Source organism: Ruditapes philippinarum, unplaced genomic scaffold, assembly GCF_026571515.1.
Source record: "Ruditapes philippinarum isolate M1 unplaced genomic scaffold, ASM2657151v2 ctg957_1_1_1_1, whole genome shotgun sequence".
NCBI lineage: Eukaryota > Metazoa > Mollusca > Bivalvia > Venerida > Veneridae > Ruditapes > Ruditapes philippinarum.
Window position 1 is genome coordinate 209,134 of NW_026861540.1, and position 18,549 is coordinate 227,682.

Sequence of the window (18,549 nt, forward strand, 5' to 3'; positions counted from 1 at the left end):
ATTTACAGATAAATGAACGAAAAATTCAAAACGAAGAAATGAAAATTTTGTGTGTGTATCTCTTTAACGAAGGGTTATCGCTAAATTTGCTAACTTGGGACGTTAAAAGCTGGGAAGTAAAATCAGCTTTTTGGGAAAACTGCATGATTTTAAAGAAAATTACCGTTGGGGTGAGGTCTTTTATAGGTCCCTGTTATATAAGGTGAAAAATCACTTAATTAAGAAATAATATATCCCAAACAGTGATTTTATCGCTCATTAACATCACTGTATGGAGTTCGAATGACGAAGGTGTATAGCCGGAGCGATATAATGATGAACATCCGAACGACAAACAGTGATTTTATCACGCGATAAAATCACCAATTTGGATATATTATTTCGATTCTAACACGGCATCAACAAATATATGCTGCGGCACCTGATATAAACCTAAATTGCGCCGGATTTGTTTCCGTACTTATTTTCAGCGCGTCAAATTTTAGTGGTTACGTCACGTGTATAATGATTAATTCATATGTCTAACTAAAGAACGTCAAACTATGATTTTAGTAATAGAAAGAGCATCGAAACACGAGGATATCTGATTTGTACGATCCCCCCCCCCCGAGTATTAATCAGATTGCCGAGTGTTTTGATGTTCTTTCTCTTTGTATCATAGTCAAACATAAAAACACGTTCCCTGTTGTCACAATTTGAAACCCCGGGAAAAAGTCACAGGGACCCAGCAGTGTTAGGATAATGTAAAAAGGTAATTCTAGAAAAAAATATACTGTATATACTGTATATATAATATATAGTGTTGGAATAGTATAAAAAGGTACCGGTAATTCTAGAAAAAATGTTCTTTCTCTTTTGTATCATAGTCAAACATAAAAACACGTTCCCTGTTGTCACAATTTGAAACCCCGGGAAAAATTCACAGGGACCCAGCATAGTGTTGGGATAGTGTAAAAAGGTAATTCTAAAAAAAATATACTGTATATATGATATATAGTGTTGGAATAGTATAAAAAAGTACCAGTAATTCTAGAAAAAATGTTCTTTCTCTTTTGTATCATTGTCAAACATAAAAACACGTTCCCTGTTGTCACAATATGAAACCCTTGATAAAAAGAAACCAATGAACGAGCATCGGAATATGATATTTCTGTTGCTTTCCCTTTCTCTGCCTTAAAAATAAGTAAACCCCAGCAAAAATGAACCAATCAATGACCATGCTCTGGAGTGCGGGTAACTAATACCTGCACTCCAGTTACCGCACTGTGCATGTATATTATACGATTTAACTCTGACACATTTTCAACAGAAAGGTCCCCAAACTATGATACAATAATGTGGTAATACATAGGTGACCGTGATTATAATGAACTCATTCTTATTTTGAAACCATTATTTCGGTAACATCTTTATCTTTTAATGTTGTATAACACTGACGCATTGGTACAATATGATACAGTACATAGATAAGACACTTCCGTTATGCTTTAAATAGAATATTTAAGGGCTTTTAATAAATCTTAGATATCAGGCCTTCGTCTTCAAAACGTTACTGACCAACTTATTTCTGCCAGGTAATGTTATAAAGTTGCATTGTATAAAGGTCCCAGTGACCTTTACACTTAAATTACAAAATTAATTAAAAATTTCATGACAACTTTCCATATCTTTATCTGTGTCACATGAAAAAGGAGAGTATTTCATATACACAAAGTCATGATATTGGCCTCGGACAGTGACCTACACCTATAAACTGTTAAGTTATATAGAACTTGGATTAGAAAACTAGACTTTTCACTAAAATATAGTTATTACAAAAATATCAAAATTCATGTTAGAAGTATGGGTCCTGCACGTGTGACCTCAAAGACGTAATTAACATGATACCTGAAGTGGTTATAATGCAAAACTTTAACCAGAATGCCCTCAAAAAGAATACTCTTTAGTCATCATCCAGGAAAAAGTTACTTTAGCATGGGTCTGGAAAGTGACCTTCAACTATGGCCTCAGAGACATGTGCTGAACTTTAATAAACATGTTATACAGGGTGTTTCATAAAATCTGTCCTCATTTTAAAACAGCTTTATTTGATCATTTCAAAACACATACAATTTGTTTACCTGTCAACTAGTCTCAATATTTCGACTGCAAGACCGACCGATTTTACATCTGATATTACCCAGATGTCGGTCTTTATGAAGGGCGACTATTGTATAGATAATAAAAATCTCTGACACACAATTTGTTGGGCAACCAGTCAACATGAATTTGATGTCAGCAAACTTAGAATTAAACAAATTCATTCTTATGAGATCAACAAGTGTATGACAATTTTTATAATTAAATATCTCAGGCAAGTGGTGTACAAGCCCTAAATATCCATTGTCATGCACAATCTATCCTATGAATTTAATAGATAAATGGTACTGAACTTGTCATACATAAATTTTATATGCTCAAAACTCTTTCTTTCAAGTGTGATTCAAAAACTGGTTTTCATTCATTGCTTTATTTAAATACATGTATATACAAATGTACAAATATCTTTAATACATTGTTATATTGTTATGTATTTCAGAAATTAAGTAAAATGATCAAAATTGATTACAAACAAAGCTCACTGACAAAAATTGTTAACAAACAATATAAACTTATTAACTTAAACCATAAATTTCATTGTGGCTCAGAAAAAACATCCATGTACAAAATCCATAAACCATAAAGTTGATGGAACATCAATATAATGATAACATAAACATAAAATATGTTTAAACTAATATAATGATAAGATGATAATGTAAAACATTATCAGGCTTCTTGATATTCCTTACATTACATGATTTATCTTGAAACTGTCTTAAAATAGTGATTTTATAAGACATGTCAAAATATGTAATGATTTTAATTCATATTGCACTGTTTAACCATTTTAACTTTTAGACCATATGAACACATGGCTAAGAGCAGTTGCTAAAAGCGCTACCATTTCTTTCATGTAAGAGAACATATAGATTGTGTAATAACATTCAAAATGGCTACGTGTACCATTCACAATGTTTATGTAATAAAACATGCTTATTTGCAATAGCTAAGATGCTAATCCTGTACTGAAGTTTGTAAGGAGTTAAGAAATGAATGCTTACTGAAATAAACATGCCTTATTTTTTTTCTATAACTTTCATACATGTTTGTACGTCACTACACAATATACTGATCATTCCTGGGACGATTCTTGTGACTGCAAGTTCCTCTCAAACATGTCTTTCAGTATCACTATACTATTGTTATATTTGAGTTCATTTATTCGTGCTGCGTTAATCCACGACTGTCGGATATTCTTCCATCGTGCCATGTGACGTAATAAAAGCTCCTCCGGTGCTGGGCCTAGGTCAGGATCCTGCAAATAGGAAATTTCACACCAATTATCTCCAAGCACTGATATTTTCTTTCATGAAAGATAACTAAAGATCCTGTATGTTTTGTGATTGATATTGTTACTGAGTGTATACCACACTTGCAAAAAATAATATATTTATATGATTATGCAAATTAAATAATTTTCAAACATCAAGGAATATGTAAATTGGGTACTGCAAATATTTATGCACATTATATTTAATCATTAAATTATACGCATTTATTTCTTATTGGAAAATTTGACTTAAAATTTATAGAAAATAAATTTCTAATTACCTCCCTTTATTTACATGAAATGTTAAATTCGGTAATATCTTTATAAATAATGCTTATTGGAACTTACAATATTGACAAATCTTAATTTGAGCATCATATTTATTAAACAAAACCATGAAAAAAATGTGTTACAGGATCTTTAATTTGTAATAAATATCTAATTAAAGAAGATCCACTGAGAGTAAGGAAACATATTAAACAAGATTTAAAAGTGAAAATTGCAGACCCGTTAAAGTCTGGTCATGGCAGACAATGGAAAATGCAACTTATATCATGCCCACCTAGCACCGGATTCAGAAAAATTCAATAATCCTAAACACAATAAAGGACCGTAAATAGAGGTTGCTGCATGAGTTTAAGTCCATTACTGAATTGATTGAATAAGTTGAATAAAATAATATTATGCAAACCTCTGGCAAGCATATTATTCTATTCAACAAGTTCAATAAATTCAGTAATGAACTTACATGATTATAATATTCTATTTTTCACATACCCAAAATAAAAGACTATTTAAAGAATCCTTTCTCATTGACGCGCTTGAAGTATAACACTAACAATTAGCGTGTCTTTACACTATGTTTGTATAATGCAAATGACATCCACATCAAAATATATGCACTGTCATGCAATACCATTTTTTTGGAGTTGCAAAAGTAGCATTGGTATGTGATATTAAATGATTCTGAACTTGTTGAATAGAATAATATTATGCAATCATAATAATATTTTCTTCAACACGTCCAATAAATTCAGTAATGAACTTGATTATCATATTCTATTTATCATATACCCAAAATATAGACTACATGTATTTAAAGTGAAAAAGAATCATTTTCAATTGACGAGGTTATAGTGTAACACTATGTTTGTATAGCGCAAATGACATTCATGTCAGAATGTATGCATGGCAGTGCAATACCATTTTTTTTGGAGTCACAAAACCGGCAAGGGTATGTGATATTAAATGATTCTGAAGGACCAGAAAATACATGTATATAGGCACTGAAGTGAAGTATGGGACATCTTTTTACAGTTGTCCTGCAGCATTAGGAATAATTCATCTAGAAACCAAGCACTAAACTATACCTTGTGAATATCTAAAGGTGCATCATTGGACAGAATAGGTGGTGGTATTCTCGTGTCTTGGTAACCAACTCCTCGTTCAAACTTCAGCTTGATTGGTGTGGGCATCTTGAACACATTAGTTGGGTCATCCTGAATTGTATAAGTTTAGATAACACTTAGCAGTTTGCTTAGCCCTTACTACACGAAATATCTTAAATAGACTTGTCAATTCTTAAATCTGGACTGAAGCATTCAGTGATTTTTAGGGAAAATTTTAAAATATGTACAGACTGAACAGCAAACAGTGCAGACCATGATCAGACAGCATAGATGTGCTTGAACTTGTTCTGCAGTACCACTAGGATAGAATCAGCTGATAATATAATATTTTTTTCATGATATCTTACAATCACTTTTATTAATGTTAATAAATATGATTTTTTTATCCTTACAGAAAGTTCAAAAGTTTTTCATTTTGGATACAAGTTAAAACTCTTAATAACATGCATAAATAAATTAATTTGCTATCATACATAGCCTGTATTAAGTGAAAAACTATTAAGCTAATTGGAAATAGTCTGCTTCAAACCTTTTCATCGGCACTACTTTCTCCTTGTGAAGACTCTGCCTCGTCGGTGGCAGAATTGTCCTTCATCCATGCTCGTGCAATGGGATATAATGGTGTGTTTTCATTAAACTGTGCTAGATCAACGCTTCGGTCAAATAACTTCATGATATAAGTTGTATCTATAACAGAAAGTTTACCTCATTAAATAAAATTATACAAATGGGAATATATACCTTAAGAATTTTTGCTTTGAGAAGAAATTTACTACATGTGTCTATGTATTAACAATTTTTGTATGCAGATTTTATATGTGATTTCAATAAGGCTGCCATTGAAATCCTAGATTTCAGATTCAGAAATCCGGTTGTCTGTCCAATTGAGGATTTCCTGATTTCTGGTGTTTTATTGGTGGAATTCCTATAAATTACATGGATTTGTATTGCTATTAAGGCATTTTCTATTGATGACTTTTTTTATTATTTAATACCTATGTTGCTTTGGTTTCCTATCAGAAAAATTATTATGACTATCAAAATATTAAAATAGCATCTGTTGTGCATTATACCTTGCAACATGTGTAAAATGCCAAATTAAATGACAGTTCTTAACCAAGCTAAAACTTGAAAAGATACAGAAAACAGTGACAGATAATAGTTTAACTGTAAAATTCTTATTCTTGGTGTTAGGGTTTTACAGTAACACCATCAATGTCAAGGCTATATGGTATCTTTTAAGCTATTTTTATGGGAAAAGACCTTAATGCTTATTGAGCTTTATTCACAATTTCATGAACCAGAATAGGAAAGGCTTCCTTAAACTCATTATGCTACTCCGAAAATGTAATCATTTTAAATGCCACAAAGGTTTATGTTTTACTTCCAAAAGCACACATGAACTTACATTGTATGCCACTAGACACGTCACAACCAATGAACCCACTAACACATGTACCTTTGCTGTGCAGTGAATATAATAATAACACTTATCACACAACAGTACCGGTTTTACAACTCCTTAGAAATGGCTTTGCACGGCTGTGCATATATTTTGACGTGACATCATTTTCTTTATATAAACATGGCTTCAAGATGCCCTAAGTAAGCGTTATACTATATGCCTGTCAATGAAAAATGGTTCTTTTCACTTCAAATGGTCTATATTTTTGGTATTTATAATTTGATAAATAGAATATTAAATTTGTATAAGTTTAATACTGAATTTATTGAACTTGTTCAATAAAATAATATCATGCTTGCTAGAGGTTCGGATAATATAAATCTATTCAACGTGTTCAATAATTCAGTATTAAACTTACACATATTCAATATCCTCTATATACAGTTCTCTACTTACGATGATATTTTGACCCTGCGTCAGTGGCATCCATGCTATCATGTTTACGTTTTCTTTTCTTTGATCTCTGTGAGCTACTGGGGATGAGGCGCTTCACTGGCGACGCTGCCGGGGATCCACTACTTCTAACAACTGGTACATTAATTGGTAACTGAATATCTGGCTCATCATCACTCTCTGCAGTGCTAAAATGGTCGAGCAAAATACAATCACTATCTAATGTGTATATACATAAAAATAATCCTAAAGGGTTTTTACTGAGCTTAATTTTGGCATGACTTGAAAATAATTTTTCAAGATTAAACTTTTGAATCAATGTAGGTCTAGACCAATAACTAGTGTTATTACAATTTCAGCTCTTGAGGTCACATCTTTTTTCCATTATTTTGATAGTGAAAAATTACCCAAAAGTGAAAAGTGTTGCAGAATCGGTCTAAGAGAAATACAAAATCATGATTTCCAAATAAAGTCGAAGTATATTTCTACATTATCTTTTGCATACCATTCTGTTTTAAGTGCTCCAGCTGATAAGTGAAAAAAATTCAAATTTAATATTTTAGGCTTTTGTTTATCAGTGGAGTGGACCTCAGTTGAGTTCTTTTATATAAATGTCTTGGCAAACCAATCTTTGGATTTTTGCAGGCCTGAAAATGATTTTACATGCCTTAGGCATCCGGCACAAACTGGGTAAAAAAAAATGTTGGCAACTTGGCATACCTTTCAGCACTTTCATCTTTTTTGTCCACCAGTAATTGTAAGGTGGCATCTAACCGTGTTCTTGCATTGCTCACCTCTGAAAAATTTGATAATGTCTCTTGAAACAGTTTCATGCTATCTGTGACATTCAGGTGCTTATTGTCAATTGTAAAAAGCTGTGTTAGTTTCCTTAACTGATTATTATTATATTTACAGGGCATTTTCACCCTATCACTAGCTGCTGAAATAAGGCCTCACTCTTATTTCAAAATAGCTGCCCTCTTTTAATCTCCATTTTCAAATAAGTAAAATTCACAACAGCAGCCAAAAATATTGAAATACTGTATTTCTTATTTTAAAAAAAAGGTTGGTATACTTTGCAGACAAGTCAAACAAAGAAGGGGTTTAGCTTTTGCAGAAATAGATTGCAAAATGTGTCTTTGTTTAACTTACAAGATACAAGAAAGTTTATTTTAAGTCGGTTTACATATTACAAGAAACATTAGCTAATAAGCTATTTACCGACAATAACAAAGGCATAAAACATATTTACTAAAATAAAACAGATCTGAAAGTAAAAAAATATAAAACTAGTAGCAGCATTAAGCATGAAATAAAAGTATCAAGGTTAAGAAGAACTTTACAATAAGATGGTAAATTAAGGCATAGTTTGATGACATGCACAGTACATATTGTATTAAAGGTAATAACAGTTTATAAAAATAATAAATGACTGTAGTCTAGAAATTTAAGTATGATACATGTAGCAATGTGAAATAAATAAAAATAATAATAATAAAAATATAAAACTAATAAAGTAGTATTAATAGTTATAGACTTGCTTGCAAAGTCTATCTGCAAAGTATACCTACCTGTAAAAATCGTTGAAAAGTCATACATGCATCATGTAGTTTAATATTAAATACCTTTAAAATAAATTATCAAATTTCAAAACATGCTTAATAATTTTCCCAATTATAGATATGATATTGCTTGGAAATACCCCTTTAACTAAACATGAACTTTTTAGTTTCCAGAGAACATGTCACGAGATAAAAGGTTAGACAATAACTATAATACATTTACAAGAGAAGGCAAACAAAACAATAGTTAAAACAATTGAAAATTAAACTAACATACGGGCCGAAGTGTCTCACGGAAAAGGGTCGGATCGTCTTGGGGCCGAGTTAGTTTGTGGACGAAACGTCCTGTTTGCTTGTTTATAAAACAGATAAATTTATATCAAGGAAACATTGTTCATGATATATTCGCATACTTACCTTTGGTATAGAGACTTCTACCAGGTTTTGCCTTTGTCGACAAATACATAGTTCATTAATTATTTGAGAAAAAATTCACAGCAATTGTTGTTGTTGTTTTCAAAAAGAACAAGGCTAATATGTCGTCAATGAAAAATTAACGCACGGACGTTGTCGTCTTTACATATCAAGTAGATGCGGGTCACAAAGTATTTAAATCTAAAATGTAAGCAGTGGTAGCTTTCCAAATCAACACAAAATATACCATATTATTGTTAGATCATGGAGTTTCATCTTCATGTCCGTCGCCCGGGTTGCACTAACGTTCTCAAAGTCAAAATCTCAGCTCAAATTTGAGATTTTTCTCAACTCAACTTAGATTGAGATCTGCTGTTTGAGGACGTTAGTTAAAGCAGGGCCAGCTAGTTAGATGTATAACAGATATACATAGATCTATTTCTTTGAATATACAAAAAAAAGAAAGAAAATATCTAAATTTAGGAACTGATTTTTTTCAATGCAATTTAAGTAATAATTCGCTGCATATCTATATTTTATAATGCTTCTACCACAGATCTATATTTAATATCTGCACAGATATACATACATCTATAAAAAAGCTCCATGATATCTGTTATTTAAGTCTTTGCTTCTATACAGATCAATGTTCACGTGCAGCCTGGGACAGTTTGACTGTGATAATTGTTATTCTTTCCCAGCGATTAATATATCCTTCTTAACCTTGCGGGTATTTCTACTATAGACCTTTTCCTGTTATACAACTAACAAATATTCCAGCTCTAAACCATTTTAGTCACTTGTGGCTGTCAACTTATTCATATTAAAACAACATTTGAGATAAGCGGCTAAAATTTCCCTTTGTGTTGGGTAGGGACAAAAACACAATTATGCCGATTTCTTTCCCCTAAAGCTCACTTATTTCTTCTATATTTTCTAACATATTAAAAATTAAAAGACAAAATATAATTTTGACTGTATTCAATAGCATTTACATATATATGCCTTAACCGGTCTGTTGGGTAAAAGACGTTTGACGTCTTTTTACAGTACCGCTCAAATGTGATTGGACGTCCTAATTCTGTCTGTGACGTAACAAATAGAGCATGGTAACCGCAAAATGCGGCCACATTTTAACAGAGACGTAAATTATGGAAGAAAATGTGAGAATTAATACCAGACAACTAGATAAAAACACATATAAAGGTACTTCTATTGTATATTCTAACATTAGAAATCACAATATGTGATTTATGATCCGGTAAAATCCACTCGGCAAAAAATCGCCCGACGACTGTTTCATTCATGACCACGCAAGGTATCAGATTTAAAATCGCACGGCGTCCACGACATCAAAAAATCTGCCGATTTTATAAAAATCGTTTAATCGGACGGCTCCCGTTTTATTTGTGACCTAGGCATAATGCATAATTTTCCGGATATATAAAAAATAACAATATTTATATAATTATACTTATATCTGGGCTTTTATAACTGTAGGCCTATTTATGATTCCTGAAACATGACGATTTGGACGAAAGTATAACAAAATATTCATAGTTTCTAATAAAGTAGACCAGTGTCTTATTGGTATTTCGTTTTCGATTCTAGACTGTCAGTGAAGTAACCTACATTACCATATTCTCTATAATTAATGGCCCATTTACCTGAACCATCTTTTGTGTCTGTTGGTTTTAAGCAATTAGTACAGATATAGTCATTTAGTATTTTGTATGGTAGTCAAAATACTACTAATAACTTTGTTTACATTTCGTTACTTTTATAATTTCACATTCAGTGCTGCTTTCTTTATGTTATAAGCATGTAACATACATAGAACCATTATTCAAACGTTATAAAACCTTTTGCTTTTTCCTGGGATACACGATTATCGTATGTCCCAGCTTTTTCTAAAGGGGGTGAAATTTTTTACTTAGGCATAATGTGCCTTTTATGCTTTATATTGCAATTTAGACAAAAAGTTGAATGACTTGGTGACAGTGAATATGCATAACCCCTAAAAATTAAAATGAAAGTAATACTGCATGGTAGTCATCATAATCAAAGAAAATATACAGTACCAATTATATAATATAACATAATGTAATATATATTTTCATATCTCAAACACCATATGCTGCTCCATTTAAAAAGTCGCCTGATGATATATTTTATATGTATGCGCACTTGAATCATTATTGTGTTGGTTTTAATAAACATTGACAAAACATCGCTTATCTCAATCCGGGAAATGTATAGAGACGCTACTAGTTGTGTTAGACATAAAGGATTAATATCTCACAGCTTCCCTGTTCTTCAAGGTACCCGTCAGGGGGGCAAAACTTCTCCGCTCTGCTACCTCGTCTATATCAACGGATTAATAAAACAATTGGAAGCAAGTGATTATGGCTTTGTTATGTATAATATTAAACTTAGCTCACCAACCGTTGCAGATGATATGTATTTAGTATCGTTTTCCAAAGGAGGTATGGACAAGATGTTAGATATATGTTATGAGTACTCTCGTCAGTGGAGATACAGATACAATGCGGGGAAGTGTGGGATCATAGTCTTCAATGAGGATGAGGGGAGTGAGGATAGAACATTTTATATTGGGCGTGAGCGTATTAATGAGGTCGAATATTACACTCACTTGGGCATCGAATGTGATAAGTATATGTCGACAAAGAAATTGTTTTATGATGCTGCTAACAAACTACGTGGGACATTGCTTAGTATCGTTAATAGTGGCATTCACCCAGCTCATATAAACCCAATAACATCCAGAACTATCTACCGCTCAGTCGTACTCCCAAAGGCCCTCTACGGTTGTGAGTTATGGAATGTTTACTCAGCATCAGACATTCGGACACTTGAATTGTCTCACCGCTTTTGTGTTAAGTTTATGCAAACATTTAAACGCCATACATCCACTGACTTTGCATTAAGTTCAATAAATATTGACAGTATTGAAGAATTTATAAACTACAGAAAGCTAAATTTCTTAGGCCAATTATGTCGTCTGCTTTGCCAATATTTGGCAAAACAAGTGTTCATTACGCGACTGATAAAGTATTATTTTGAACTTTGACAATCAGAGTCGTGGATTTATACCCGATGTATACAGACTATTGCAGAAATATAATCTTGAAAGTGTCCTTTACTCATATTTAGAAAGTGGCGTATTCCCTTCGAAATATGCATGGAAAGTTACTTGACGCTCAGCCATTACAAATACTGCAACTTACACGCGTGTTGACCGATTAATAATGTCAAGACGTGAGCTATGTGGAATAATCCAGTATTCATTGCCAGCGACGCTGTGGTATGTATCAAGAAACAACCCTAAAACGGCGTATATGTGTTCTTTTTTAATGGAAACTATAGGTAGTTTTATGTCCCAGTCATATGTTGTAACATGTAGAAAATGCAACAGGCTTTGCGAAAATCAAATCGTACACTTGATGTGCTTCTGTACGGTAAACAACAACAATATAATCAGATTGTGGGACTCAGTCATTGAGGAATGCGGAATGACAACATTTATAGACCTTCTTGCGTTGTCACCTGAGGAACAATGCTGGCAATGTTTCCGGCTAGCATCTGATAATGACAGTCTAGCGTTGCGCAATTATAGAGTTGCGAAGTCTATTCGTAATCTCTTAAAGATCCGCACAAACTAGAAAAGATTGGTACCTGGAGGGTGACTGTGAAATCTTATAGAGTTCCAGGTCTCTATAATGAACAAAAAGCCGGAATTAACTCGGTGTAATAAATACCTAATACAGGACTTGTAAAACTAACAAAATAGGAACCAACTCTAAATAGTATAACTATATTTATATATAACATGATATCATGTAATTGTCATCTCATCAGTCTATACGTTTTCGTTTTCGTCCGCATAGACTTTTGTCAAATATGACAGATATGCCAACATAATGTTATAAGGATAAAAATTAATGCTATAAGCAGTTTTTTTATTTCTAATTTAAATTACTGTAATCTATGTGACATAATGATGTTTATCACAAGAACACGGATATATACCTTCTTATAATATTTGGTTAAATATATACAATTTCATGTTAACTATTATAAAAATTCAACTATTACATTCAAACTATATTGCAATCCACACAACACAACCTGTATATCTGATACTAGTGACTTTCTTTTTTCTCTAATTTTTGTTTGTACATTTGATACTTACCTCTTGAGATATATGATACCTTGATAAGTATACTAGTTAATTTTTGTCTGTTCATTTGATACTTACCTCTTGAGATATATATGATACTTTGATAAGTATACTAGTTAATTTTTGTTTGTACATTTGATACTTACCTCTTGAGATATATATGATACCTTAATAAGTATACTAGTTAATTTTTGTCTGTACATTTGATACTTACCTCTTGAGATATATATGATACCTTGGTTAGTATACTAGTTAATGTTTGTCTGTATATTTGATACTTTCCTCTTGAGCTATATATGATACCTTAATAAGTATACTAGTTTATATTTGTCTGTACAGTATACTAGTTAATATTTGTCTGTACATTTGATACTTACCTCCTGGGCAATATATGATACCTTGATAACTGTTTGTACATTTGATACTTACCTCTTGAGCTATATACGATCCTTGATAAGTATACTAGTTAACATTTAAGACAAAATAACACCTCATGAGACAAATTGTATGTTAAATTAATTTTGTTATATTTGTTTTATATGAACGATGCTAAATTGGATATACTATTTTGTTAATATGTATTATACTTGTTTATGTATATTTCTATGTTCACCTCTGTAAATATGTTATGCTCTTCAATATTGGAGGAAATAAAGGTATTTATTTATTTAGTGAAACACATTTTTCGTATTTTCACTGGTGTCTTACTGGAATACTTCCTTCTAAATTCAGTACACATAATTTAAGGGAAAGCATTTCAAATTAACGTAAAAAGGAAAGAAGAGAATATAAAAAATCAAAATATAATAAACAGAAAATTCAATTTTCCCCTATAAATGAAATATACTGTTATAAATATCAAATGATGCGCTTTTAGTCATGTCAAGCTTCTGTTTCTGGGTGACATAACTTAAAAAATCACATAAGCCTTGAGTGCGAGAGTAAAAAGTGAATAAAGTCCATAGGCTTCTAAATAAAGAGTTCAATGCTGTATGGCTTTAGCCTACTTTCGCACATCTTTACCGAGTCTCTTTTTTTATAGGAAGTTGTGTCCCAGTTAAGCATTAAAATGACACTTATTTAAATACAAGAAAGAGTTAATTTAATTTTACTGCTGGTAGAAAATGTTTCGTTTTATTTTGCTCTTGGAAATTGCGCACGCGCGAATTGCTACTTCCGTTGCTAGGGAAAATCGCATTGTAAAAATGTCTTTTAATAAATTTGTTCGGTAGTAGATGTTTGACGTCACATACAATAACTCTCAAATGAAATGGGATTGGACGTCTAAGTTTTGTCTGTGACGTAACAAATAGAGCATGGTTACGGCTAAATGCCTCCACATGATAGCAGATACGTATTTATTTAAGAAATGGAAGAAAAGTTGTAAAATCATGACGGACGTTTAAATAAATGCACATTTAAAGGAATTTCATTGTATATTTAAACATTAGAAATTACAATATTCGCGCCTTTTTCTCTATTTGTGTTTTAGATGACAATTGTGAAACACATACTGAATGAGTCAATCTAAATTAAATTAATTTCTCGTTAACGCTTCGCACTACTGCATGCAAAAATAGAGGATATTGAATGAGTGTAGGTTCAATACTGAATACTGAATAAAACAGTTGTATTTTGACTTCCATACAAATTATTAAATCACCATAACTTAACTAATTGCTTATAAGCAACAAAACAAAATATGGTCCAGCTTATAGGTCAGGGAGTTATTTTGTTGGCAACTACTACTACCGCTCTAAATCCACCAGTTCACTTTGTAAAACAATGTCTTGTCGTCTGCTATTTCTGTTTTACACGTACATGTCCACGTAAGTCTTTTCGATAGAAAAGATGATTGGTAATTCCTGAATGACTTATACGACATTCACATAATTATATTATATGCAATTCTTGAATAACTTATTCATACAACGTTCACATATCTATGCAACTATTGAATATATTTGTACCTCGACATTCCTAATAATAAAATATTTAAATATTTATGGCATTCTTAAATAGACAAATGTATATAGAAAACTAGGAATTTCTTATTCTTATATTATAAGGTTTACATATTTATTGAATTCTTGGATTCAATAAAACAAAACTTGACTTTGTAATTCAAATCATGTTCATATATTTAAGCAGTTTTTGAATACATCTTGAAAAGAAAATGGATATTCCGAAAAATAAAACATTAATATATTCATCACATTTTTAAATATGTGTAGAAAATCCGACTTTCTTATAATATTTATCAACTGTTTAAATGTTCATGCAATAATTGAATATATGTAGAAAACCCCACAATCGTATACGTAGTTCTAGGATATATGTAAAGGAAAATATATGTTACGTTTTGCACTAATTAAGGTATCTAGTCGAAACGTCTGCAAGATGCAATATGCAATTGTTCGTGTGTGTGGGGCTTGTATGTAGAAAGCTCAATTTTCTTATCTATACAGCGTTCACATATTTATGCAATTCATGCGGACACTGGGAATTTTATATACTAATGTTGTTTTTATTATTCTAACAATTCGCTTCCATTCTTTTTACCAGATCTTTACGTTAGTTGTGAATAGTTTAGTCATGTTTACACTTTTATTTTCATGCATTCCAATATAAAGTAAAAAAATGCAAACATATTTTTGTTTTCAGATATCCTCATAAGTCCAAACAATGATGACATAATTATTCCAATCAGTGCCACTTTCGACAGAGTTGCATTACATATTGGTATTGGAAATGGACGAGGAATCTTTATAGAGAAGCCTGATGTTAAAGATGGGAAAGAAATCAAAACATCAGTCAAACGTGCTACCCAGAAGTTTATGAAAAGAATGTATAAAGGAATAGCTAAAAATGAGAATGCTATAGAAAGTAAACTTGAAGAATTAAGAAAGCCTTTGGTCGAAGATGAAGATAAGTTTATCGGAGACATTTCAAACAGACACGATATTGACAGATACTTGCTTCGGTATGTTTACTCATTTTATGGTAAGACAATATCGAAAGCTGCAAAGGGATTGTCAAAAAATGGACTACTTTTAAGACAAGCTCAATCCGAAGATGTTAGAAGTGTCATTGACAGCATGCATGCCGCATTGGAAATGGAAATGGTTTCTATACCAGGTATTAGAAATATTTCATTACTAAAACCCAAGCAAGACTTTAAAGGCCCGACTGTACCAAATATGAATATTGATATGAAATTGTACTCGCGTCCTAATTACAGTTTCAATGCAACAAACGCCGCTGTTTCATTGGACAGACAATCTTTAGATACAATTGATATAGATTATCAAAATGAAATGTTAGCAATTTTAATTGACGCTGAAACAGGTATAAGTCGAGCTTTTTTGAATTTTTTGACACCTGAATTTCAAATTGGGTCATTTTCGATAAATGCAAACGACACGAACTTTGAAGAAGATTTTGAAAAGTCAATGCAAGATTCCCAAATGTTTAGTGAAGTAACATTATTGACAATAAAGGGACAGGAACAAAACTACAAAGGAGCACGTCAAAAACTGAGAGAAAGACGTCAAAAACTGAGAGAAAGACGGAAAAATAACAAAACCTACACAATTAATGACGTCTCATTTTCAAAGCAGCCCTGCTTCATTGAGAAATATGTTATGATTAATTATCTAAGCGAAGGCCGAGTTGCAGAAAATGACGATATCGACGAAGCCTACATTTCAGAAACTGACAATGTAGAAATTGAAACAGCAGAATATGTCACTTTACTATCTGAAGGAGCAATACCAGCGGAAGTTGATGAAAAGGATAGTGGTATACTATCCATTGGAAGTGATCAATCAGAATTCTTAACATTTGACACATTTCAAACTGTGTCAGGTGAAGCAATTACTCACAAAGAAGAGAAAGGAATGACATTAGACAATGTTCCACAGACTAGTAATGCAAATTTAGAAGAATTGTCACATGGCATTGTTGTTGAGAAAGAGTTATACAACAGAAAGGAATGCATAGAATCAGATAACGCAAATAAAAATTTCGTAACTGATGAGGCAAGAGTAAATATAGAATTCGAACCAGAAGAAGCAGCTGCCGATATAGAACGAATAGCTATCAGAGATAATATTGAAGCAGATGAAACAGCTGAACAGAATAGAGCCGTTGATATTTCCTCTGACGAAGACGATGAGTGTGACGATGATGATAGCATCTTTGGTATCTTGACAATCTACAAACAGAGTGGTCTTCACTGTGAACTAAACAAAGCTAACGAAGACGATGAGTGTGACGATGATGATAGCATCTTTGGTATCTTGACAATCTACAAAAGGAGTGGTCTTCACTGTGAAATAAACAAAGTAAGTTTTGTATACTCAGATGACTGGTGTTTTTAACCTTTAGTTCCGAAATTTAAGCTCTCTCTATATATATAATGTATTTTGCACTTTAGCAAATATTTATTCAATTTTTGAAGGCCCATTATGCCTCAGAAATTATATCATTTTTATTTCTGAAAATCTGTTTATTTTTGGTATCTTGCTACAGTTTCCAAAAATATACTCATTTGTTATATATCTGAAATATCTTTTGCATCTTTAGCTCTGTTGGCAGTTATTATAATCATAGGGAATTAGTATTTTTTTACGGAAGTCAAAATACTACTTCATTTACAATTTGCTACCTTCACGACACATAGCTGCATGTTCAGCGCTACTTTTTAGGTTGTAAAACATCTAAACATGCTCTTAAACTATAATTTAAACATTCTTAAAGACATTTTTAAAAAACATAATGTGCCTCTAAGCAATTTAATAAAGCATATCTTTTTTTCGGAAAACGAAAACTTACAGTTAAACACATACCTGTATAACAATCTTTATTATAAACATGTACTAATAAATAAAATAATGAGAAATATTGATGAAATAAAATAGGTATTTTCATTTTCTGTATTTTCACTGTAAAAATCTGTCACTGCAATGAAACATATTTTCCGTATATTCATCGGTGTCTTGCTGGACTACTTTATCCTTAATTCAGCCAAAACTCAAAATTTTAGTGAAAAGTTTTCAAATTATGATGTAAAAAAGAGAAAATAGACAGAAATTTATTCTTTTCTATAAATATAGGATTTATTTTCATCTTGTGACACGAAAATCATCATATTTCACTCATGGCTACAACCACTCGTGAAATATTTATTTTCATGCCACTCGGTGAAAAAAATCCTGTATTTATAGAAAAAAACTTGAATATGCTCTATGTGTTTTATAGACGTTGCAACAAACAAATGACCCCGATGAGTTACCGTAGATTTAAATATTCATCATACATTCGTTGTATTTTCAGGCTGCAATAGATAAAGACTTCGGATACAGATTCTTTTCTTTGTCAACTTTCTATAGATAAACTAACAATATATATTGTACTAAAATAATTAGAAAGATTAAAAGCTGATGTAAAATTTGAAAGCATGCGTTTGTTTCATTTGTATTTAATGTTAAGAGGGAGTCTTAATCAGGCAGTGGTGGTATTGGTAGTTTTCACTCCGGATCACGACAGTAAGCCAAATTGAATTTACCAGAGCAAAGTAAAGTCACCGCGTCGTTCTTGGACAGGCTGTCAAGCTGTTAACCAGTTGCCTTCACTTTCACAAGGAACTGAAACTTCTGTATATGCCAGAGCGAATGACCGTAGAAAGGATT

General features: G+C 31.9%; 2 protein-coding genes across 3 annotated transcripts; one reads left to right on the forward strand and one right to left on the reverse strand.

Moving 5' to 3' along the window:
* Nucleotides 1-2,528: 2,528 nt before the first annotated feature.
* On the reverse strand, nucleotides 2,529-8,814 carry LOC132716033 (protein lin-37 homolog). The gene is made up of 6 exons (XM_060699177.1): nucleotides 8,659-8,814; nucleotides 7,400-7,475; nucleotides 6,683-6,867; nucleotides 5,351-5,508; nucleotides 4,783-4,911; nucleotides 2,529-3,397 (listed from the first exon to the last, which is right to left on the reverse strand). The coding sequence occupies exons 1-6, from the start codon at nucleotides 8,705-8,707 to the stop codon at nucleotides 3,215-3,217; spliced, it is 780 nt and encodes a 259-aa protein (XP_060555160.1). The 5' UTR covers nucleotides 8,708-8,814; the 3' UTR covers nucleotides 2,529-3,214.
* A 909-nt stretch (nucleotides 8,815-9,723) lies between these two features.
* Nucleotides 9,724-18,315, forward strand: LOC132716032 (uncharacterized). 2 transcript variants are annotated; one of them, XM_060699174.1, is made up of 3 exons: nucleotides 9,724-9,861; nucleotides 15,521-17,202; nucleotides 18,194-18,315. In XM_060699174.1, the coding sequence occupies exons 1-3, from the start codon at nucleotides 9,807-9,809 to the stop codon at nucleotides 18,251-18,253; spliced, it is 1,797 nt and encodes a 598-aa protein (XP_060555157.1). In that variant the 5' UTR covers nucleotides 9,724-9,806; the 3' UTR covers nucleotides 18,254-18,315. The 2 variants fall into 2 exon arrangements, with proteins under 2 accessions (XP_060555157.1, XP_060555158.1); XM_060699175.1 differs by having other exon boundaries at nucleotides 15,521-17,109.
* The last annotated feature ends 234 nt before the right edge of the window (nucleotides 18,316-18,549 follow it).

Excerpts from the sequence above, each read along its gene's own strand:
- LOC132716032 (XM_060699174.1), top strand. The coding sequence starts at position 9,807 with ATGGAAGAAAATGTGAGAATTAATACCAGACAACTAGATAAAAACACA. Across the intron at positions 9,862-15,520 it reads AGATAAAAACACATATAAAG|ATATCCTCATAAGTCCAAAC; the intron begins GTACTTCTATTG and ends TTTTGTTTTCAG. Across the intron at positions 17,203-18,193 it reads TTCACTGTGAAATAAACAAA|GCTGCAATAGATAAAGACTT; the intron begins GTAAGTTTTGTA and ends TTGTATTTTCAG.
- LOC132716033 (XM_060699177.1), bottom strand. The coding sequence starts at position 8,707 with ATGTATTTGTCGACAAAGGCAAAACCTGGTAGAAGTCTCTATACCAAA. Across the intron at positions 7,476-8,658 it reads TAGAAGTCTCTATACCAAAG|AGGTGAGCAATGCAAGAACA; the intron begins GTAAGTATGCGA and ends CAAATTTTTCAG. Across the intron at positions 6,868-7,399 it reads AAAGATGAAAGTGCTGAAAG|CACTGCAGAGAGTGATGATG; the intron begins GTATGCCAAGTT and ends CGACCATTTTAG.